A 20,480-nucleotide genomic window follows, 5' to 3' on the forward strand; every position below is an offset into this window, starting at 1 on the left:
GGACTCAGGCAGCTTCTCTTGTTACGCCAGCCTACCGACAGCCTGGAGCCAGCCTAGTTCGGGAAATCACCACACTGCTATCGCAACTGTAAACATTTTTATGAATGAGCACACCGAAGTCTAAAATACCGAATGCTGTGTTTTCCCGCACTGATTTTCTTTACCGAACACACTTATGAATGATAGCCAATTAAGGAGGAACTTACTGCACAAGTTGGTGATTTACTGTACTGGTCAGTAATTTTACTTTTCATGTGGTAACAGGCTTAGAGAATTGATTTTACTGAAAATGCTTCAAAAGTCAAAACGTTTAATTTTTATGCATTACTTCATTTGGTAATACTTTGAGAATTGAGGCCAATGTAGGATGTTGCCAACATCAAAATAGAACTCAAAACTCACTCTTTCAAGCATCCGGCTCCACCCTAGGCCAGTTCCTTTTTTGGCCTCTGGCCTAGTTGTACTTCTTACTAGATAACCTAAAACACACTGCCTCTAGGTATGGATATTGCATACTACCCACCTCTTGTTCACCCCTATTCATTAGATTGCAAGCTTGCAAGGGCAGGGCTCTCTCACCCTTTTGTGGTTTGAATTTTGTTACACATTTATTCACATTTATAAATATAGAAAAGAAAAGAATATTTTTCAGCATGGGCTCGTTAGTTCTTTTTTTTCCCCAGGTACTGAAGTTCTTACTATACATTTGACTTTACCACAAGATCTATCACTTCCTTATTTTTTTTTTTAGACTGACCATTAGCAAACCAATTGTTTAACTTATCTGAAACACACATTGTTGTTGAAAAAGGAAGGGCATCAAGCATCTTCCCTACTGAACTGTACTTTGTCCTCTGACACATATAAGCATAGATTTGCAGAGAGTCAATTCTCGTCCTGGTCTCAGTTAACCGACTGGTGAATATAGATGTCAATGCCAGCAGGTATGTGTATTTGATCATTTTAATTGTATATAGAGATTTCAATTCAGAATTAAGGTATATACAGCTATCCGAGTAAATGTTCACTGACTACATGTGCTGTGCATCACATATATGTATGTAGCTGAAACACGATATGCAATAGAAATGAACAGCTAAGGACGCTCAGAATGAAATTGTCCTATGGAATAAGGCATATTTTAATGATTTATTTTGCTGTTGTAAAACCTTTGTGTTATTGAACTGTTTGGGATGTTTGCACAATGCCACAGAGTCTTCTATGCCCTGTGTCATCAGTTCTGAAGTGGCCATTACTAGAGTTATAATTCTATATACCATAGAAACCACTGATGACATAGATATTGAAACTACACTTTTCAAAGGCACTGTTATATGTAGGTAAAATAATATGAAAGTCTCTCCAGCATCCTTTCTTACAAAGGGACCAGATAATTAGCATTGCCCTGGACAGGAGAGACAGTGGACAGAACTTACAGTCTTTAGAAGAAGAAAGTCTAACACTGTCAAGTGACAGTCTTGTTACCAGTATTATTGGTTATGGGTATTATAAGGTTTAAGGTGGTATCTACTGTTTCTGAGCAAAGTCTACCACAGTGTAGTTTCATTATTACTGGAACATTTGTGCCCACTAGGCACATCCCCATCACCAGGTGATGTATGTAAACATAACATGTAAACAACAGGCCCCCCCAAGTGTTCCGTATCCTGCAGGACTGTCCCAATTTGGGGGGGGGGGGGGCTATCCCGCGACCTAATGTGTCCCGGCCAACTGGGCAGAGAAAGGAGGCAAAAAAAATGATTGAGGCGCCAGCCGCACCAATGTAGGATGCTATGATGCCGGCATCATTCCTCCCTCACTCCCTCTGAATGTGCCCGCCTGTTTGCAGAGTAAGTTTGTGCAGAGGAGCAGTCTGTCATCTTACCATTCATCTATGCGTACTGGCAGCTGGCTGTTCTCTGCTTCCTATGGCGTCCTCGCTGGTACGCGAGGATGACCGCCCGTTCCGCTGGGAAAACTTACTCTGCAAGCAGGGGGACACAGAGAGGCACATTCAGAGAAAAGAAAGGAATGATGCTGGCCCCGCATCCCACAATGGTGCGGCTGGCGCCTTGATCATTTTTTTGCCTCCTGTCTGCCCAGGGCATCTTCCTCCCCACTCAAAGTGGCACCCTCCTCCCCAACCTGCATGTGCAGTGTGTGGTGTCCTGCGTGCATTTTGTGTCATGTTCTGCTAGTGTAATATCCCGTTCACAAACCCTGGAAAATCCTAGTCACTTAAGCTGTATGAACCTTTTGTCATTCACTTACTTAGATTATTAGTTACTCTGCATGCGTGTTCCCGGCTGCGAGCGCTCCTCGCTGATGTTCCCATAACCGGGTGTGTTCTGCACATGTGCCAAGGCAGCGCGAGCGAGGAGGTGCACATTCGCAGTAGCCCATGACGGGCGATCTTTTCGAGGGTCACAGCTGATCAACAGCGTGCAATTGGAGGAAACAAAGGGACAAAATAAGCTTCAGAGGGCTGGAAAAAGACCGCGTTAAGTAAATTAGAACTTTTTCTCCGTAACAGGTTTACTTTAAATGCTCCCTCAAAACACACGTTTTCTAACAAACATACACTGTCATTTACTTTGTCAACTTAAGTCATTCCCCTTCAACCTCTGGCCAAGTTGCACTCCTTCATAACTACTTAAAACCACACTGATTCTAAGTATAAATATTATATACTCTCCCATCCTCTAGTTTCCTACCTATTACTAGATTGTAAGCTCACAAGGGCAGGGCTCTCGCACCCTTTTGTGTCTTGAAATTTGCTATACATTTTGTTCATCAAGGTACATTTGGTACTGTAATTACTACTGTATATTCTGGCGTATAAGACTACTTTTTAACCCTTGAAAATCTTCTGAAAAGTCGAGGGTCGTCTAATACACCGGGTGTCTTTGATGCTGGGTGATACATGATGCTGATATGCGATGTGCATACAGGACATGCTGATGTTTATGTGATACGCATACGCGACATGCTGATGATTAATTACCAGGTGCAGGAGATTCGGTAGTCGCTGCATATGCTGGGGGGGAGGAAGCTTACCGCTCACGCTGCAAGGTCTGGGACGCCCAGGGTATGGATGCATGATTTCCTGCATGTGCAGTGTGTAATATCTTGCATGTGCAGTGTGTAATTAACTGTAAATGTGATTTCTTACATGCGAGGTGTGTGGTGTCCTGCAAGTATGATGTTGTACACGTGCAGTGTGTCATGTTCTGCATGTGTAATGTTTGATGTCCTGCATGTGCAGTGTTTGATGCAGTGCATGTGCCATGTGATGTACTGCATGTGTTTTGTGTCATCTTCTGCTACTGTAATGTCCATGTGTGTTGTCCTGCATTCCCCATTTGTGGTCTCTTGCATGTACATAGTGCCATGTTCATGTTCTGCACATGCAGTGTGTGGTGTATTGCATGTGTTTTGTGTCATGTTCTGCTAGTGTTATATCCTGTTCAGAAACCAGCACATGCAGTGTGTGGTTCCCTACTAGTGTGATATCCTGCATGTGCAGTGTGTGGTGCCCTACTAGTGTGATGTCCTGCATGTGTAGTGTGCGGGGCCCTCCTAGTGTGATGTCCTGCATATCCAATGTGTGGTGCCCTACTAGTGTGATGTCCTGCATGTGCAGTGTGCGGGGCCCTCCTAGTGTGATGTCCTGCATATCCAATGTGTTACTAGTGTGATGTCCTGCATGTGCAGTGTGTGGTGCCCTACTAGTGTGATGTCCTGCATGGGCAGTGTGTGGTGCCCTACTAGTGTGATGTCCTGCATGTGCAGTGTGCGGGGCCCTCCTAGTGTGATGTCCTTCATATCTAGTGTGTGGTGCCCTACTAGTGTGATGTCCTGCATGGGCAGTGTGTGGTGCCCTACTAGTGTGATGTTCTGCATGTGCAGTGTGTGGTGCCCTCCTAATGTGATGTCCTGCATGTGCAGTGTGTGGTGCCCTCCTAGTGTGATATCCTGCATGTGTAGTGTGTGGTGCCCTACTAGTGTGATGTCCTGCATGGGCAGTGTGTGGTGCCCTCCTAGTGTGATGTCCTGCATGGGCAGTGTGTGGTGCCCTCCTAGTGTGATGTCCTGCATATCCAGTGTGCGGGGCCCACCTAGTGTGATGTCCTGCATGTGCAGTGTGTGGTGTCCTCCTAGTTTGATGTCCTGCATGTGCAGTGTGCGGGGCCCACCTAGTGTGATGTCCTGCATATCCATTGTGTGGTGCCCTACTAGTGTGATGTCCTGCATGGGCAGTGTGTGGTGCCCTACTAGTGTGATGTTCTGCATGTGCAGTATGTGGTGCCCTACTAGTGTGATATCCTGCATGTGCAGTGTGTGGTGCCCTACTAGTGTGATGTCCTGCATGTGCAGTGTGTGATCTGTGATGCCTTACATGTACTCTGTGTCATGTTCTCAAAGTGTAAAGTCCTCATGGCCATGTGTGATGTCCTGCATGTGCCATGTGTGGTGTCCAGCATATGCACTGTGTCATGTTCTGTAAGTGTGTTGTCTTGTAGGTGCAGTTTGGTATCTTGCATGTTCTATGTGTCATTTTCTGCAAGCACGATGTCCTGCTCACAAACCTGCATGTGCAGTGTGTGGTGTCCTGCGTGCATTTTGTGTCATGTTCTGCTAGTGTAATATCCCGTTCACAAACCCTGGAAAATCCTAGTCACTTAAGCTGTATGAACCTTTTGTCATTCACTTACTCAGATTATTAGTTACTGTGCATGCGTGTTCCCGGCTGCGAGTGCTCCTCGCTCATGTTCCCATAGCCAGGAGTGTTCTGCACATGTGCCAAGGCAGGTGCACATTCGCAGTAGCCCATGACGGGCAAACTTTTCGAGGGTCACAGCTGATCAACAGCGTGCAATTGGAGGAAACAAAGGGACAAAATAAGCTTCAGAGGGCTGGAAAAAGACCATGTTAAGTAAATTAGAACTTTTTCTCCCGTGACAGGTTTACTTTAAATGCGCCCTCAAAACACACGTTTTCTAACAAACATACACTGTCATTTACTTTGTCAACTTAGGTCATTCCCCTTCAACCTCTGGCTAAGTTGCACTCCTTCATAACTATTTAAAACCACACTGATTCTAGGTATACATATTATATACTCTTCCATCCTCTAGTTTCCTACCTATTACTAGATTGTAAGCTCACAAGTGCAGGGCTCTCGCAGCCTTTTGTGTCTTGAAATTTGCTATACATTTTGTACATCAAGGTACATTTGGTACTGTAATTACTACTGTATATTCTGGCGTATAAGACTGCTTTTTAACCCTTGAAAATCTTCTGAAAAGTCGAGGGTCGTCTAATACACCGGGTGTCTTTGATGCTGGGTGATACATGATGCTGATATGCGATGTGCATACAGGACATGCTGATGTTTATGTGATACGCATACGCGACATGCTGATGATTAATTACCAGGTGCAGGAGATTCGGTAGTCGCTGCATATGTTGGGGGGGAGGAAGCTTACCGCTCACGCTGCAAGGTTTGGGACGCCCAGGTATGGAAGAAAGAGATTGTGCTGTGCCCATAAAACACGCCTCTTCCCCCCATCTGGCCCACTCTATCCTGTTACTGCCTCTCACATCTCGATGATGAGGACTGTAGTGAAGTGACACAGGCGTACATGTGCGAGATCTGAAAGCCAGAGAGAAAAAAGGTAAATAGGATACAAGGTTGGGCCAAAAAGGTGAAAGAGGCATGTTTTATGGGCACAGCGCGATCTATTCTTCCATACCGCTCTGATAAACAGGGAGACAAGGAGAGCTGACCAATACGCTTATGGAGAGGGAGAGTTGACCATCCAACCAGTCAATCACCTGTATACTGTTATATACTGGGTACCACATACAGTCAGGGCCGGATTTGTACTTTCCAGCACCCTAGGCCAGCTGTCACCAACCGCCTCCCCCCCCCCTCATTCTGTCCAACTTTAACTAGTGATCACTGGGTTAAATGGGCTCCCCTCTGTTTTGCTGCTTTGCCCCCCTATTCAACAAAGAAGCAGTGCATGCTCTGACCACTCCATGTAATTTTGCACTCCAGCCTGGATGCACAGCAGCCGATAGTGTTCTAGGCTTGCATAATTCAGAAATTCAGAAATATATTAGCAGCACTTCTCAAGTACGCATACCTTTAACACTCCCAGCCTCGGCTGCTGTGCACATGCATACAGGAGTGAATTACAAGAAGCCTGAGAGCACGGAGTATGACAATTTAGCACTTAGGGCAAGTTAAGACAGATATTAAAATCAGTCAGCAGGAAGTTTTTAAGTTTTGTAATGGAATGATAAAATGTATTTGCTAACCAAAAGAAAACAGTGAGGAGGCTTTGGCTAATGAGCCGTCTTCAGACTTTGTTTCTGTATACAAGATGTTAGGGCACACAGCTATATATACAGTCAGCAGGAGATGCATACATTGTTTTGTAAATATAAATAAATGTAATACAGTTGTCATTCTGTTTCAAAACATCCTGCTTTCACTGATTGCTAAAACAGTACAATGCTGCTTCTAAAAAATGGCAGGAAAGAGTTAAACTGTAGCACAGAGAATGTTGCTGTCATTCCCTAGTAAAGAAAAACAAAACATAAATTTAACAGGTCTCAGGTCTAACAGCTCTGACCAAGTAATAAACATCAGTCTGGGGGAGAGGAGAGCTGATAATTCCTGTCAGTGAATGCGTGCTGCATAAAGAAACTAATCTGAACTCAAAAGTTCTACTACTTGAGCCCATATATTTTTCTTCTCACAGCAGCTTGTATGTCCCCGCTCATTATACTAAGGACAAGATCCGCAAATGACAACAGATGCTGACTGTCATCACACACACTCTGCAGTGAGAGAGATGCAGGGATCTCTGGAATTCAGGCAGAATAGAGCAAAGCAGAAGTGATTTACTTTGACATGTGACCTCTTATCTTTCCAAGTCCTGCGCCCTGCTGAATTTTATCACCGTAGGCCATGGCCTTTGTGGCCTTCCCAGAAATCTGGCCCTGCATACAGTACACCACCAGTATCTATTCATTCATAGCCCCAGTATATGATGTTTCTTTAATTTTTATGTGGTGCACATTGGAAGAGGGGTAGTCTTATACGGCGAGTATCAGTATGCCATTGAAACAATAGCACCATGTGCGCCTAAAATGTTGCATCCTATGCCCCTACAAAGTCGCATGGTACTGTAAATAGCATGCAACTTTTTACATTTCCAGGGTACTGGGGGCCACGTTTCAAACAAAGGTGGATTAGCGCACGAAGGGTGCGACGTCAATGTTTTCGGCGCACCACACAGCGCGCAATCTCTGGCCGTGCTAACTGCTTAGCACCCTAATTAGCACGCCCAAACCCTTTAGGCGTGCTAACTAGGTTAGCACCAGTTAGTGAATCAACCCCTATGTGTTCAATTTATTTTGTGTATGCCATTGTGTGTATTATTATGTACCCCATGTTTGTTTATTACTATGTACAGAGCCACAGAATATGTTGGTGCTTTATAAATCAATTCTAATAATAAATAATGAAGATACAAAGATAATTATATATTTTGATGCAGAAACTATAGATACGGTATAATGGAGCTATCATATCTTTATAGGTGTTTGATTTGTTGCTTAGGCTGACATCTTTATTTCTAACTTTCTGATATAGTTTGTAGTTTGTGTAACTGTGGCTGGTTTATTTTTAGACAGAAAATAAGGAAGTGTTTCTGCTTTGCACAGATCTGAGTCAGTGACAGAGCTGCATCCATCTGTACAAACTGTAAGCCTAAAGAGAAATCTACAATGCAAATACAGTGGCTATAAAAATGTCACCCTGTCCAAAATATTCACATTTTGTTGCGTTGCTGCTTACAATGAAGACACACAGAAAATATATAAAAATTGTAAACAAAAAATTACATTTATATTTTTACAAAGTGGCATATTATTTTAACAAAAATGAATATTTTAGAAGTCAATTAATGTATGCAAATAGTACAAACCAGAAAATCCTCTTTTCCGCACACAGGGTAACGCAACAGCAAAGAAAGTGTACGGGGCCTAGAGCACTAACCGCATCGCATTGCACTGGAAGTGTCCAATTCACTGCCGACGCGCCGCAAAGTCAACAGTGTGTTACCGTCTGACTTCCGTGGCAACCAAATACATGTAAGTCAATGGGCAATGCAGAAACTTTAAATACGCTGGCAGCAGCACACATGCACGGATCAACGTTTGTCTCTTTGTTAAGAATTCTCTTACAGCTGTCCTCAACGATGAGATGGAGGAAGATTGCGAAGATGTGGAGTCCGTTTGGGTAAATATTCATGGTGGAAATAAAAGTTGCCAATTGCTTATTGGGGTATGCTACAGGCCACCTCTTATTAATGAAGCTGCAGAACTGCGATTACTACAGCAGATTGAAAAAGCTGCAGGTAAAAATGAGGTCATAATTATGGGCGACTTCAACTTTCCAGACATTGACTGGAGTATTGAGGCTACCCATTCTGGTAAAAGCAGCAGATTTCTGGCAGCACTACAGGACAATTACTTGACTCAAATGGTAACAGAACCAACTAGGGGGGATGCGTTACTGAATCTGATCATTTCTAATAGACCAGATAATGTATCAAATGTGCAGGTTCAAGAACATTTGGGAAATAGTGATCACAACATGATAACGTTTGATCTGGTGACTGATAGGCCACGGGGCAGCGGGACCACTAAAACTATGAATTTTAGAAAAGCAAAGTTCACTCAAATTAGGCAGGCACTAAGTTTGGTGAACTGGGATAATGTACTACAAGGGGAAGACACTGAAGGGAAATGGCAAGCTTTTAAACTTATACTCAATCAATACTGTAGTATGTATATCCCATATGGAAACAAAATGTCTAGGAATAAAAAAAGGCCTCTATGGATGAATAGAAAGGTTAAAGATAAAATGAAGAGGAAAAAGAATGCCTATAAGGTCTTAAAACAGGAGGGGACCGAGGCTGCACTAAGCAATTATAAGGAGTGCAATAAAAATTGTAAAAAAGAAATTAGGCAGGCAAAGATTGAAGCTGAAAAACAAATCGCTAAGGATATCAAATCTAATCCAAAAAAGTTTTACAAGTACATTAACTCTAAAAAAAAGAAAGGTTGACTGTATAGGACTCCTAAAGGATGAGGATGGGAACTCAATGGTGGATGACCAAGGTAAGGCAGAGTTATTAAATGCTTTCTTTGCTTCTGTTTTCACAAAAGAAACAGCACTGTTGCAAACTACAGAGGCAGAAGAGTCTCAATCTTCTAACTGTAATATTAAATACTTAACGCAGGAAGAAGTGAAGGCAAGACTAAATAAATTAAAAATAGACAAGGCACCTGGCCCGGATGGCATGCATCCTCGGGTCCTAAGGGAATTAAGTTCAGTTATAGATAAACCCCTTTATCTTATCTTTTGTGACTCTCTTGCAACTGGCAGAGTCCCAGTGGATTGGCGTACAGCCCACGTTTTCCCATTATTTAAGAAGGGCAAAAAATCTGATCCAGGAAATTATAGACCTGTAAGTTTAACATCAGTTGTATGCAAACTATTTGAGGGGTTACTAAGAGATACTATACATGACTTCATAGTAGAAAATAATCTTATTTCTCAGCATCAACATGGGTTTACTAAAGACAGGTCCTGTTTGACTAACATGCTCAGCTTTTATGAGGTAGTGAATGCTAATATGGATATTGGGAATGCTGTAGATGTGATATACTTGGACTTTGCAAAGGCCTTCGACACTGTTCCCCACAAAAGTCTGGTGCAAAAGTTGAGGATGCAAGGACTGGGGAAGAGTCTGTGTTCATGGATAGGGAACTGGCTAATGGACAGAAAACAAAGAGTTGTGGTCAATGGATCGTACTCAAAATGGGAGACTGTTAGCAGTGGGGTCCCACAGGGGTCTGTTCTGGGTCCAGTGCTCTTCAATTTATTTATTAATGACCTAGTAGATGCAGTAGTGAGCAATGTTGCTATTTTTGCAGATGATACAAAATTGTGCAGAATCATCAACTCTCAGGAAGATAGTGTCAAATTGCAACAGGATCTGGATAGGATGGCTATATGGGCACACACATGGCAGATGAAATTCAATGTTGACAAATGTAAGGTCATGCATTTTGGACGTACTAATGGTCTAGCACCATACAAAATAAATGGGATACAGTTGGGGACATCAAACTTGGAGAAGGACTTAGGAGTACTCATTGACAACAAGTTAAATAATCGTACTCAATGCCAAGCCGCTGCAGCTAAAGCTAACAAAATTTTGGGATGCATTAAAAGGGAAATAAAAACTTGAGATGCTAGCATAATATTGCCCCTGTTTAACTCTCTAGTAAGGCCACATCTGGAATATGGAATTCAGTTCTGGGCACCACATTACAAAAAAGATATTGCAGTTTTAGAGCAGGTGCAGAGACGAGCAACAAAATTGATGCGTGGGATGGAAGGTCTCACTTATCGAGAAAGGTTAGATAAACTGGGTTTATTTAGTCTAGAGAAAAGACGCCTTAGAGGGGATCTAATTAACATGTATAAATACATCAGAGGGCAATATAATACCTTGGCGGATGAGCTTTTTGTCCCTAGGCCTTCTCAAAGGACTAGAGGACATGATCTGCGCATGGAGGAAAAACGTTTTAACCATTTATTTAGGAAAGGGTTCTTTACAGTAAGAGTGATTAAGATGTGGAATGCATTGCCACAGGAAGTCGTTATGGCAAACTCTATACTTGCATTTAAAGGGGGCTTAGATGCTTTCCTTGCGTTGAAAGACATCCATGGCTACAATTACTAGGTAATGCCTAATGATGTTGATCCAGGGATTTTATCTGATTGCCATCTGGAGTCGGGAAGGAATTTTTCCCTTTAGGGGCTAATTGGACCATGCCTTGTAAGGGTTTTTTCGCCTTCCTCTGGATCAACAGGGATATGTGAGGGAGCAGGCTGGTGTTGTACTTTACAAACAAAGGAAAAGAGACGGCACACTACTGGCTGCAAACTTTTGCTGTATTGGGTGGACAAACACTACATGTTACGGATCCAACGATCCTTCATCAGGTGTTGTACTTTATACTGGTTGAACTCGATGAACGTATGTCTTTTTTCAACCAAAATAACTATGTAACTATGTAACGCAAATACAATGGGGAAGCCGGGAATCCCAGTGCTGTGCTCCCTGTCCAGCAGGGAGTACGTTACTGGGCGAGGGGCAGAAAAGGACGCGCAGGGGAGGGCAGCACCATGCATATGACTCTGCTGGCGCACTCTGCCACAGGGTCACATGAACCTATTTTTTGGCGTTGTGGTGCAATGCAAGGGAGCATCGCACCAATATGCGCTGGCCAAGTGTAAAGCCGGCCTCAGCTGTGCAATGGCACAAAAACAAAGGTTAACACATTTATTAGTATGGTTGCAATAACATGAGCCTTCCAGTAACTATAGTTAAAGTGAAGAAACAACATTCAACTAGCTTCCAAACAAGGGAATATTGCTGTTACTTTCATATTTGGTTAAATGTCAATATATATAGAATTATAAGTTTTGTGGTATGAAAGGTGATTAATTCTCTTGATTTCTTAAAGTTGGACCTGCAAATTATTTTATTCCTTGCCAGCCCATCTTATCCATGGATCTCACTGTTTGAGAATGATTTTCTCTCTTTAAGAATTGTGCGCACACATATGTTCAAACTTACACTTAGTGTTTATAAACAAAATATTTTGCATATAGCTGGCAAGTACCTTGCTGTGATAATTGTCTCATAAATGGCAGAGTAATACCCAGGATCAGTTGTTCACTAACCATTCACCTGTCCTGCCTCTTGCGACCAGCCAGCTCACCAAGCGCTTTGTACCGCTGTTCAGGTACTCGGATTCCTCCAGATGTTTGGTCGCCAAACCATTGCTTAAAGCGTAACTGACGGGCATAAAATAAAAAATAATGATTTATTTTTATCTGGTAAACAAGTAATAAGAATGCTACCCAGGCAATCCAAAAGTTAAAATCACGATTACTTTTCTTGTTGATAAATGATCATTCCCCAGTTTACCTGACTCTTATTTGGTACACACAAAAATTGGTACATAAAAAGGAAGTTGCAGGGCATGCTGGGTTGTCCTTTTTTGCTTCTCTGTTTCCCCTCAGACTTAACTAATGCAGCCTGATTGGCTGAAGCCTCTTTTACTCCTGGTTTCCCCTCTCACACCTCTGTTCCTCTCTGATAGGCCAATATTTCTCATGCTGAGACAATGCATTTTCTATGGTGAAGGGTGGGCAAATCAGGCAGAGGAGAGTAAGGGGGGAACTTACATCAGGATTGGCTTCAAAATAGCCACAATTAAAATGGGAAAATGCTATAGTACAGTGCAATACATATGTTATGTAAGTAGAGCAAGTATTTATCTACTTAAATATGTTTGTTTTTTTCTGAGATAGTATGGCTGACAGCTCCTCTTTAAATACTTCTATGTCCTGTGGAAACCCTCCAGACATAGCCATTGAAGTGTTTTGCCTGCAGTATTACAGTCACTGAGGCATTTGAAGTTTGATTACACTGTGGATGCATATATTGTTGCATTTTCTGACACCCCATTAAACATTAACTAAGTGCCATATTTCCAAATAGCTCCAGGGGTCCCCTTTGTTTTTTTTCCATTTCATCCACGGGCTAATAGAACCTAGCCCATACCCTCATTGGCAGCTCCTGTTGCGCTGCTCTTTTGCATATCTTTACTTGACCTTTATTCAAGTCACATTTTCTCTTAAGTTTTCTCCTAGGAGATGATTTTTCATCTTCTGTTTAAAATAACTTTTCCGCAACTTTTCTGCAACTGAAGAAAACAAAAACCAAAAAGTACAAGAAAAAGTACTGACAAAATTATACTGAGTATTTTCTTGATTGCTGGTGGCTTAAAAGGCATTTTATAGATAAGATGTGGAAATATTACCTAGGAGAAAACATAGGGAAAAAGGTTAACTGAATAAGGCCCCTTCTGTCTTAGGAGGGAACAATTGTACTTGGCATAACTTTTTTCAGTGGGGAGCTTCTAAGTTGCTCTTGGCTGAGTGAAAAAGCTCATATGTATCTGAATACTCTGTGACATTTTTAGCTGGCATTTCTGTATATAAATTCTCAACTTTCCTTTGGTTTGAGAAGATACATTTTATACTCTGAGACAGAACAAAAAAAGTAACTTATTTTCTCATTCATCTTTTCAAAAGTAAAGGTGTCCATACACTCATTGATTTTGCCCAGGAAACTCAATAACTGTGATTGACTCAGCCTTAGATTGATGCCACAGCATGGTCACCCAATTGTATTTTCAACTAATTTTCAGCCAAAATCAAAATTAAGCAATTGCCTAGTGCCCCAGAACCAGGCTGATGGGCCTCCCAGATCTCCCCGCAAGATAACAGTGGTCCCCCGAGGCTGCATTTCACTGCAGAGCAAACTCACCTGTCAGATCTGTGAGCTCACACCTGTGTCCTTCCTTCTCCATCCCCGCTGGTACCAGTTTTCCGTGACCCAATGGACCCAATGGCAAGTTACATGACTACGAGGATACTGATGAAAGGAGGGAATTATCTTAAGGTGTTAGAGAATAAAAGGAGTGTGTACAACTAGGATTGTAAGGAGAGCTTAGAAATATCTTTTGTCTGAAATAGAGGTACACTTCAGCATTTGTTGTGGTCAGATTATTAAGTTGATCTTGTTATAGATATCACATAACGCCTAATAATGTATTTATTTTTCCCCAGGACAAAATGTTGAACCCACTGGAGATCTTCTTCTTTTTACTGAATATTGAATTCCTTTTCGCTTCCAGTGCCTTTTCAACTAACAGGACCATCCCGTGTTCAATCACAGAACACAACAACTCGGTTGTTTTTGACTGCGAAGCTAGGGGGCTGATAAAAGTACCTTTTCCTACTAATTACACATCAGACTATGTAGAACTGATGTTAGGTCAAAATCTCATAGATGCTGTTTATAAACCCTCTTTTCAGAGGTGGAAGAACCTTACAAAAATAGACCTAATCTGGAACCACTATCCAATGTCAAAACTTAATAATAATGATACATGCAAAAGAGGTCTGGAGATTGACAATGAAACGTTTGCTAATTTAACAAAATTGAAATATCTTTATATTGATCACAATTATTTATGTGAAGTCCCCAGTATCCTGCCTGATAGCATTCAGGAGCTAAGTTTACAATATAACAACATTAAATCCGTCAATCAAAATATTTTCTCAAGATTCAAAAACCTAGAAATGTTAAATTTAGGGCATAATTGCTATTATGGAAATATTTGTAATGGTCAACTGATTATTGAAAACAAAACTTTTTCTGACCTCGAACAACTAAAAGTGCTTAACCTTGCATCCAACAGCTTAACCAGTGTACCATTAAATCTGCCATCATCCCTGACAGAACTTGACTTAAGCAATAACCAAATAGAAGTTGTTCACAATGACACCTTTAAGAACTTAGTGCACTTAGAAGTGCTTGCCCTAAGTGGAAACTGTGCAAGGTGTTTTAATGCTAAAACTCCATGTAAACCATGTCCAGGTAAAGGGTTTCTTGAGATAGATGATACTGCTTTCTGGAATTTAAAAAGTCTGAGAGAACTGTATCTTGCGAGCACTTCACTTGTTACTATACCCAAAGCACTGTTTGAAAACTCATCTCAGCTGAAAGTACTTGATCTCCAAAAGAATTATTTATCTGGAGAGATGGCAATAGCAGAGTTTGTATCATACTTACCTGCTTTGGAAGCACTTGACTTGTCTTGGAATTACATACCAAAAACCTACTCAAAAACGATTAATATTTCAAACAATTTTTCCAAGCTTGTTTCCCTTAGTTACTTGGGTTTACAAGGTTATGTTTTTAAAAGTATGACTTCTAATAGTTTAGCTCCTCTTACAAAGCTAAACAATTTAACAACTATAAATCTTTCAGTGAATTTCATTAGCCAAGTTGACTTCAAAGCACTGGAGAAAATTCCAAGTCTAACAGTAATTTTAATGTCCAATAACAGAATAACCCCATTCTCAGAAAACACCAGCGAAAAATTTAGCAATGATCAAATTAAGATTAATTTAGAGTCTGCCTTTAGGCACAATGTTGCAGATGTTACCACAATCTCGCCAGACTATAACACAACACTATCCAAGCTTGTGAAACCTCAATGTAGTGTGTATGGGAAGACATTAGACTTGAGTCTAAATAGCATTTTTTTTATCAACCCGGAAGAATTCCAACCATTTTCTGATGTAGCTTGTTTAAATTTGTCTTCAAATGGCTTAGGTCAGAATTTAAATGGTACAGAATTTATCTACTTGAAAAAGTTGGCTTATTTAGATTTATCATTCAACAAGTTGGACTTTGGTTCCACGCTTGCTTTTCAAGAACTTGAGAACTTGGAGGTTTTAGATTTGAGTTACAATAAGCACTATTTTATTGTGGAAGATGTTACACATCATCTAAGATTCATTGAAAATCTTTACAAACTTACAGTTCTGAATTTAAGCTGGAATGAAATTTCCATGCTAACAGATTGCCAGATCAGTAGCTATTCCCTGAAGGAGTTAAGGTTTTCGGGAAACCGTCTTAATGCATTGTGGAAAAAGGGTGATCAACGCTTCTTAAATCTATTCAAAAACATTACAAATCTTTCAGTTCTAGATATCTCCTACAACAGACTCCACCAGTTGCCTGATGACCTAGCGTTCCACCTGCCTTCAAATCTTACTGAGTTATACTTGCATAACAATGGCTTGGAGTTTTTTGATTGGAAATTTTTGAGGTGCTTTAGAAGACTGAAGCATCTTGATCTTAGCCACAACAAGATAACAATGATAACTGTACAGTTGAGCGGTTATACAGAATCACTGGAGACTCTGATCATTAGTCATAACTATATCCAAGCTTTGGCAGATGCATTTCTCATCAAGCTAAAGAGTCTTTCCAATCTTGATTTAAGCTACAATAATATTCAGCACATAAACCATTCAGCCTTTGCATCTGGAAAGGACAATTATTTAAAGGTTTTAAATCTGAAAGCAAACCCTTTTGAGTGCAGCTGTAATATCATTGACTTATTAAACTGGATTAACTATAACAATGTTACTATTCCACGGCTGGCCACTGATGTTACCTGTGCCACTCCTGACAAGTGGCAGAAGCAGGGAATCATACTTTTTGATGTAAATGCTTGCAGTGTGGATTTTATTGCATTGCTATATTTTATTCTATCATTTGTTTTAATTGTTTCTTTTACTGCCCTACCAGTTCTGAGTTATTTATTTTACTGGGATTTATGGTATACCTTCCACTGGTGCATGGCAATGCAAAAGTATAGCAAACTCCATAATTCAGAATCCATATACGATGCTTTTATTATGTACGATGAGAAAGATATATCTGTCAGCGACTGGGTTGTGAATGAGCTCTGCTGTCAGCTGGAACACAAAGGGGACAAACATGTACATCTCTGCTTAGAGGAAAGGGACTGGGAGCCAGGAAAGGCAGTCATTGATAATATTGCACAAAGTATTAATCTAAGCAATAAAACACTCTTTGTCCTCACCAAAGACTATGTGAAAACTGGAAAATTCAAAACGGCATTCTATTTGGCCATGCAGAAGCTCATGGATGAAAATATGGATGTGATTGTCATTGTTTTACTGCAGCCAGTTCTACAACATTCCCAGTATCTGAAACTCAGGAAGAAAATCTGCAAAAGTTCTATTTTAGAGTGGCCTAAAAACCCCCACGCACAAAGCTTATTTTGGCAAAAAATGAAGCATGTTTTACTTACAGAAAACATCAGCCGATACAATAACCTGTACATCAATATGATAACTGGTGTCCGCTGAATGGCTAGGTGTCTACTAAAGAGAAATGTTACCAAATTAAAGTAGTAGAGGAAAAAATAAATCAATACACTGCAAAGTGATTGAGATAAAAAAAATAGAAGATAGATCAAGAAATTATTGATACTCACCATTTAATTCGTTCTTATTGTTTCATCCAGAATGAGCCTGTGGGTAATCAGCTTTACTACTGGCAGACAAGAAAAAAAAGCAGCACCCACTAATAGATAGGCTAAAAAGGCTAAAAAGGTTCTTTTTTTTTTTTTAAATAAATAACTATGCACTATGGAGATAATGCTTGCTTTGTAGTTGGAAAAAAAGCTGTTATTTCCCACAATGCAGCAAGGTTCACAGTCAGGAAACCGTCATGACCATGGTCATGATATCACACTGTGGGAGGGGTTTCACCAAAATATCAGCCATACAGAGCCCCCTGATGATCTGTTTGAGAAAAGGTAAAGATTTTGCATGTGAAAGGGGGTATCAGCTACTGATTGGAATGAAGTTCAATCATTTGTTACAGTTACTTCAGAAGAAAAATAGCATTGTATTGTAGTTAAATGATGTTGAATTAAATGTAATATTTGTTATTCCTTTTTATTTTGTCTATTCTTTAAAGGTTGTGCGCTAATGATTGTTTTCATATTACCTGGTTCAGTGTTCCCCAACTCTGTCCTCAAGGCCCACCAACACTGCATGTTTTGTGGAAATCCACAAAGGTAGTTAATCAGCTCTGCTGCAACACTAATTACCCCACCTGTGATTGTGTGTGGTTTTAGTAACTTCCCCATTCAGGCATGTGGGAAAGAGACTGATTTTTAGACTAGTAAGTTTTTTTTTTAACCACTTGCCGACCGCCTTGGCGGCGGTGGCGGCGGGCGTGGTTATGCAGCGATCGCGTCATTCGTGATGCGATCAGCTGCCGGCGACTGGCTCCGCCCCCCCGCGCTGTAACCCGCCGGCCATTCGGAAGCGCCGACGGGTTACTAGCACCCCGATTGCCGCACGGAAAGTGTATAATAGGCTTTGTAATGTATACAAAGCCTATTATACAGGCTGCCTCCTGCCCTGTTGGTCCCAGTGTCCGAGGGACCACCAGGGCAGGCTGCAGCCACCCTAGTCTGCACCCAAGCACACTGATTTCTCCCCCCCTGCCCCCTGATCACCCACAGCACCCCTCAGACCCCCCCCCTGCTTACCTCCCAGACCCATGTTTACACCCAATCACCCCCCTAATCACCCATCAATCACTCCTTGTCACTATCTGTCAACGCTATTTTTTTTTAACCCTAAACTGCCCCCTGCTCCCTCCTGATCACCCCCCCCACCCCTCAGATTCTCCCCAGGACCCCCCCCCCCTCCCTGTGTACTGTATACCTCTATCCCCCTGTAATAACCCACTGATCACCTGTCAATCACCTGTCAATCACCCATCAATCACCCATCAATCACCCCCTGTCACTGCCACCCATCAATCAGCCCCTAACCTGCCCCTTGCGGGCAATCTGATCACCCACCCACACCAATAGATCGCCCGCAGATCCGACGTCAGATCACCTCCCAAGTGCAGTGTTTACATCTGTTCTCTACCCTAAACACCCACTAATTACCCATCAATCACCCCCTATCACCACCTGTCACTGTTACCCATCAGATCAGACCCAAATCTGCCCCTTGCGGGCACCCAATCACCCGCCTACACGCTCAGATTGCCCTCAGACCCCCCCCCCCCCCTTATCAATTCACCAGTGCAATATTTACAACTGCTCTTCCCTGTAATAACCCACTGATCACCTGTCAATCACCCATCAATCACCCCCTGTCACTGCCACCCATCAATCACCCCCTGTCACTGCCACCCATCAATCTGCCCCTAACCTGCCCCTTGCGTGCAATCTGATCACCCACCCACACCAATAGATCGCCCGCAGATCCAACGTCAGATCACCTCCCAAGTGCAGTGTTCACATCTGTTCTCTACCCTAAACACCCACTAATTACCCATCAATCACCCATCAATCACCCCCTATCACCACCTGTCACTGTTACCCATCAGATCAGACCCTAATCTGCCCCTTGCGGGCACCCAATCACCCGCCTACACGCTCAGATTGCCCTCAGACCCCCCCCCCCCCTTATCAATTCACCAGTGCAATATTTACAACTGTTCTTCCCTGTAATAACCTACTGATCACCTGTCAATCACCCATCAATCACCCCCTGTCACTGCCACCCATCAATCACCCCTTGTCACTGCCACCCATCAATCTGCCCCTAACCTGCCCCTTGCGGGCAATCTGATCACACACCCACACCAATAGATCGCCCGCAGATCCGACGTCAGATCACCTCCCAAGTGCAGTGTTTACATCTGTTCTCTACCCTAAACACCCACTAATTACCCATCAATCACCCCCTATCACCACCTGTCACTGTTACCCATCAGATTAGACCCTAATCTGCCCCTAGGGCACCCAATCACCCGCCCACACCCTCAGACCCCAGCCCTGATCACCTCGCCAGTGCATTGCTTGCATCTATTTCCCCCCTCTAATCACACCTTGAGACACCCATCAATCACCTCCTGTCACCACCTGTCACACCTACTCATCAGATCAGGCCCTAATTTGCCCCGTGTGGGCTCCTGATCACTCGGCCAAACCCTCAGATCCCCCTCAGACCCCCTTCCGATCATCTCTCCAGTGCATTGATTGCATCTATTTTCCCCTCTAGCCACCCCCTGAGACACCCATCAATCACCTCCTGTCACCCCCTAGCACTCCTATCCATCAGATCAGGCCCAATACAACCTGTCATCTAAGAGGCCACCCTGCTTATGACCGGTTCCACAAAATTTGCCCCCTCATAGACCACCTCTCATCATAATTTACAGATGCTTATACCCCTGAACAGTCATTTTGAGAAATTTGGTTTCCAGACTACTCACGGTTTAGGGCCCGTAAAATGCCAGGGCAGTATAGGAACCCCACAAGTGACCCCATTTTAGAAAAAAGACACCCCAAGGTATTCTGTTAGGTGTATGACGAGTTCATAGAAGATTTTATTTTTTTGTCAAAAGTTAGCGGAAATTGATGTTTATTGTTTTTTTCACCAAGTGTCATTTTTCACTAACTTGTGACAAAAAATAAAATCTTCTATGAACTCACCATACACCTAACAGAATACCTTGGGGTGTCTTCTTTCTAAAATGGGGTCACTTGTGGGGTTCCTATACTGCCCTGGCATTTTAGGGGCCCTAAACCGTGAGGAGTAGTCTAGAAAACAAATGCCTCAAAATGACCTGTGAATAGGACGTTGGGCCCCTTAGCGCATCTAGGCTGCAAAAAAGTGTCACACATGTGGTATCGCCATACTCAGGAGAAGTACTATAATGTGTTTTGTGGTGTATTTTTACACATACCCATGCTGGGTGGGAGAAATCTCTCTGTACATGGACAATTGTGTGTAAAAAAAATCAAATAATTGTCATTAACAGAGATATTTCTCCCACCCTGCATCTGTATGTGTAAAAATACACCACAAAACACATTATACTACT

General features: G+C 42.2%; 1 protein-coding gene across 1 annotated transcript in view; it reads left to right on the forward strand.

The window, feature by feature from the left end:
* LOC137544254 (toll-like receptor 8) overlaps positions 1-16,928 on the forward strand; it is a 56,093-nt gene extending 39,165 nt beyond the window's left edge. Inside the window, exons 2-3 of the mRNA XM_068265309.1 lie at positions 8,030-8,169; positions 13,799-16,928. Of these exons, the coding sequence (XP_068121410.1) occupies positions 13,805-16,924 (3,120 nt within the window). The 5' untranslated portion in view covers positions 8,030-8,169; positions 13,799-13,804 and the 3' untranslated portion in view covers positions 16,925-16,928. The remainder of the gene's footprint in view (positions 1-8,029; positions 8,170-13,798) is intronic.
* Positions 16,929-20,480: the final 3,552 nt, after the last annotated feature.

Source organism: Hyperolius riggenbachi, chromosome 2 (genome assembly GCF_040937935.1).
Source record: "Hyperolius riggenbachi isolate aHypRig1 chromosome 2, aHypRig1.pri, whole genome shotgun sequence".
NCBI lineage: Eukaryota > Metazoa > Chordata > Amphibia > Anura > Hyperoliidae > Hyperolius > Hyperolius riggenbachi.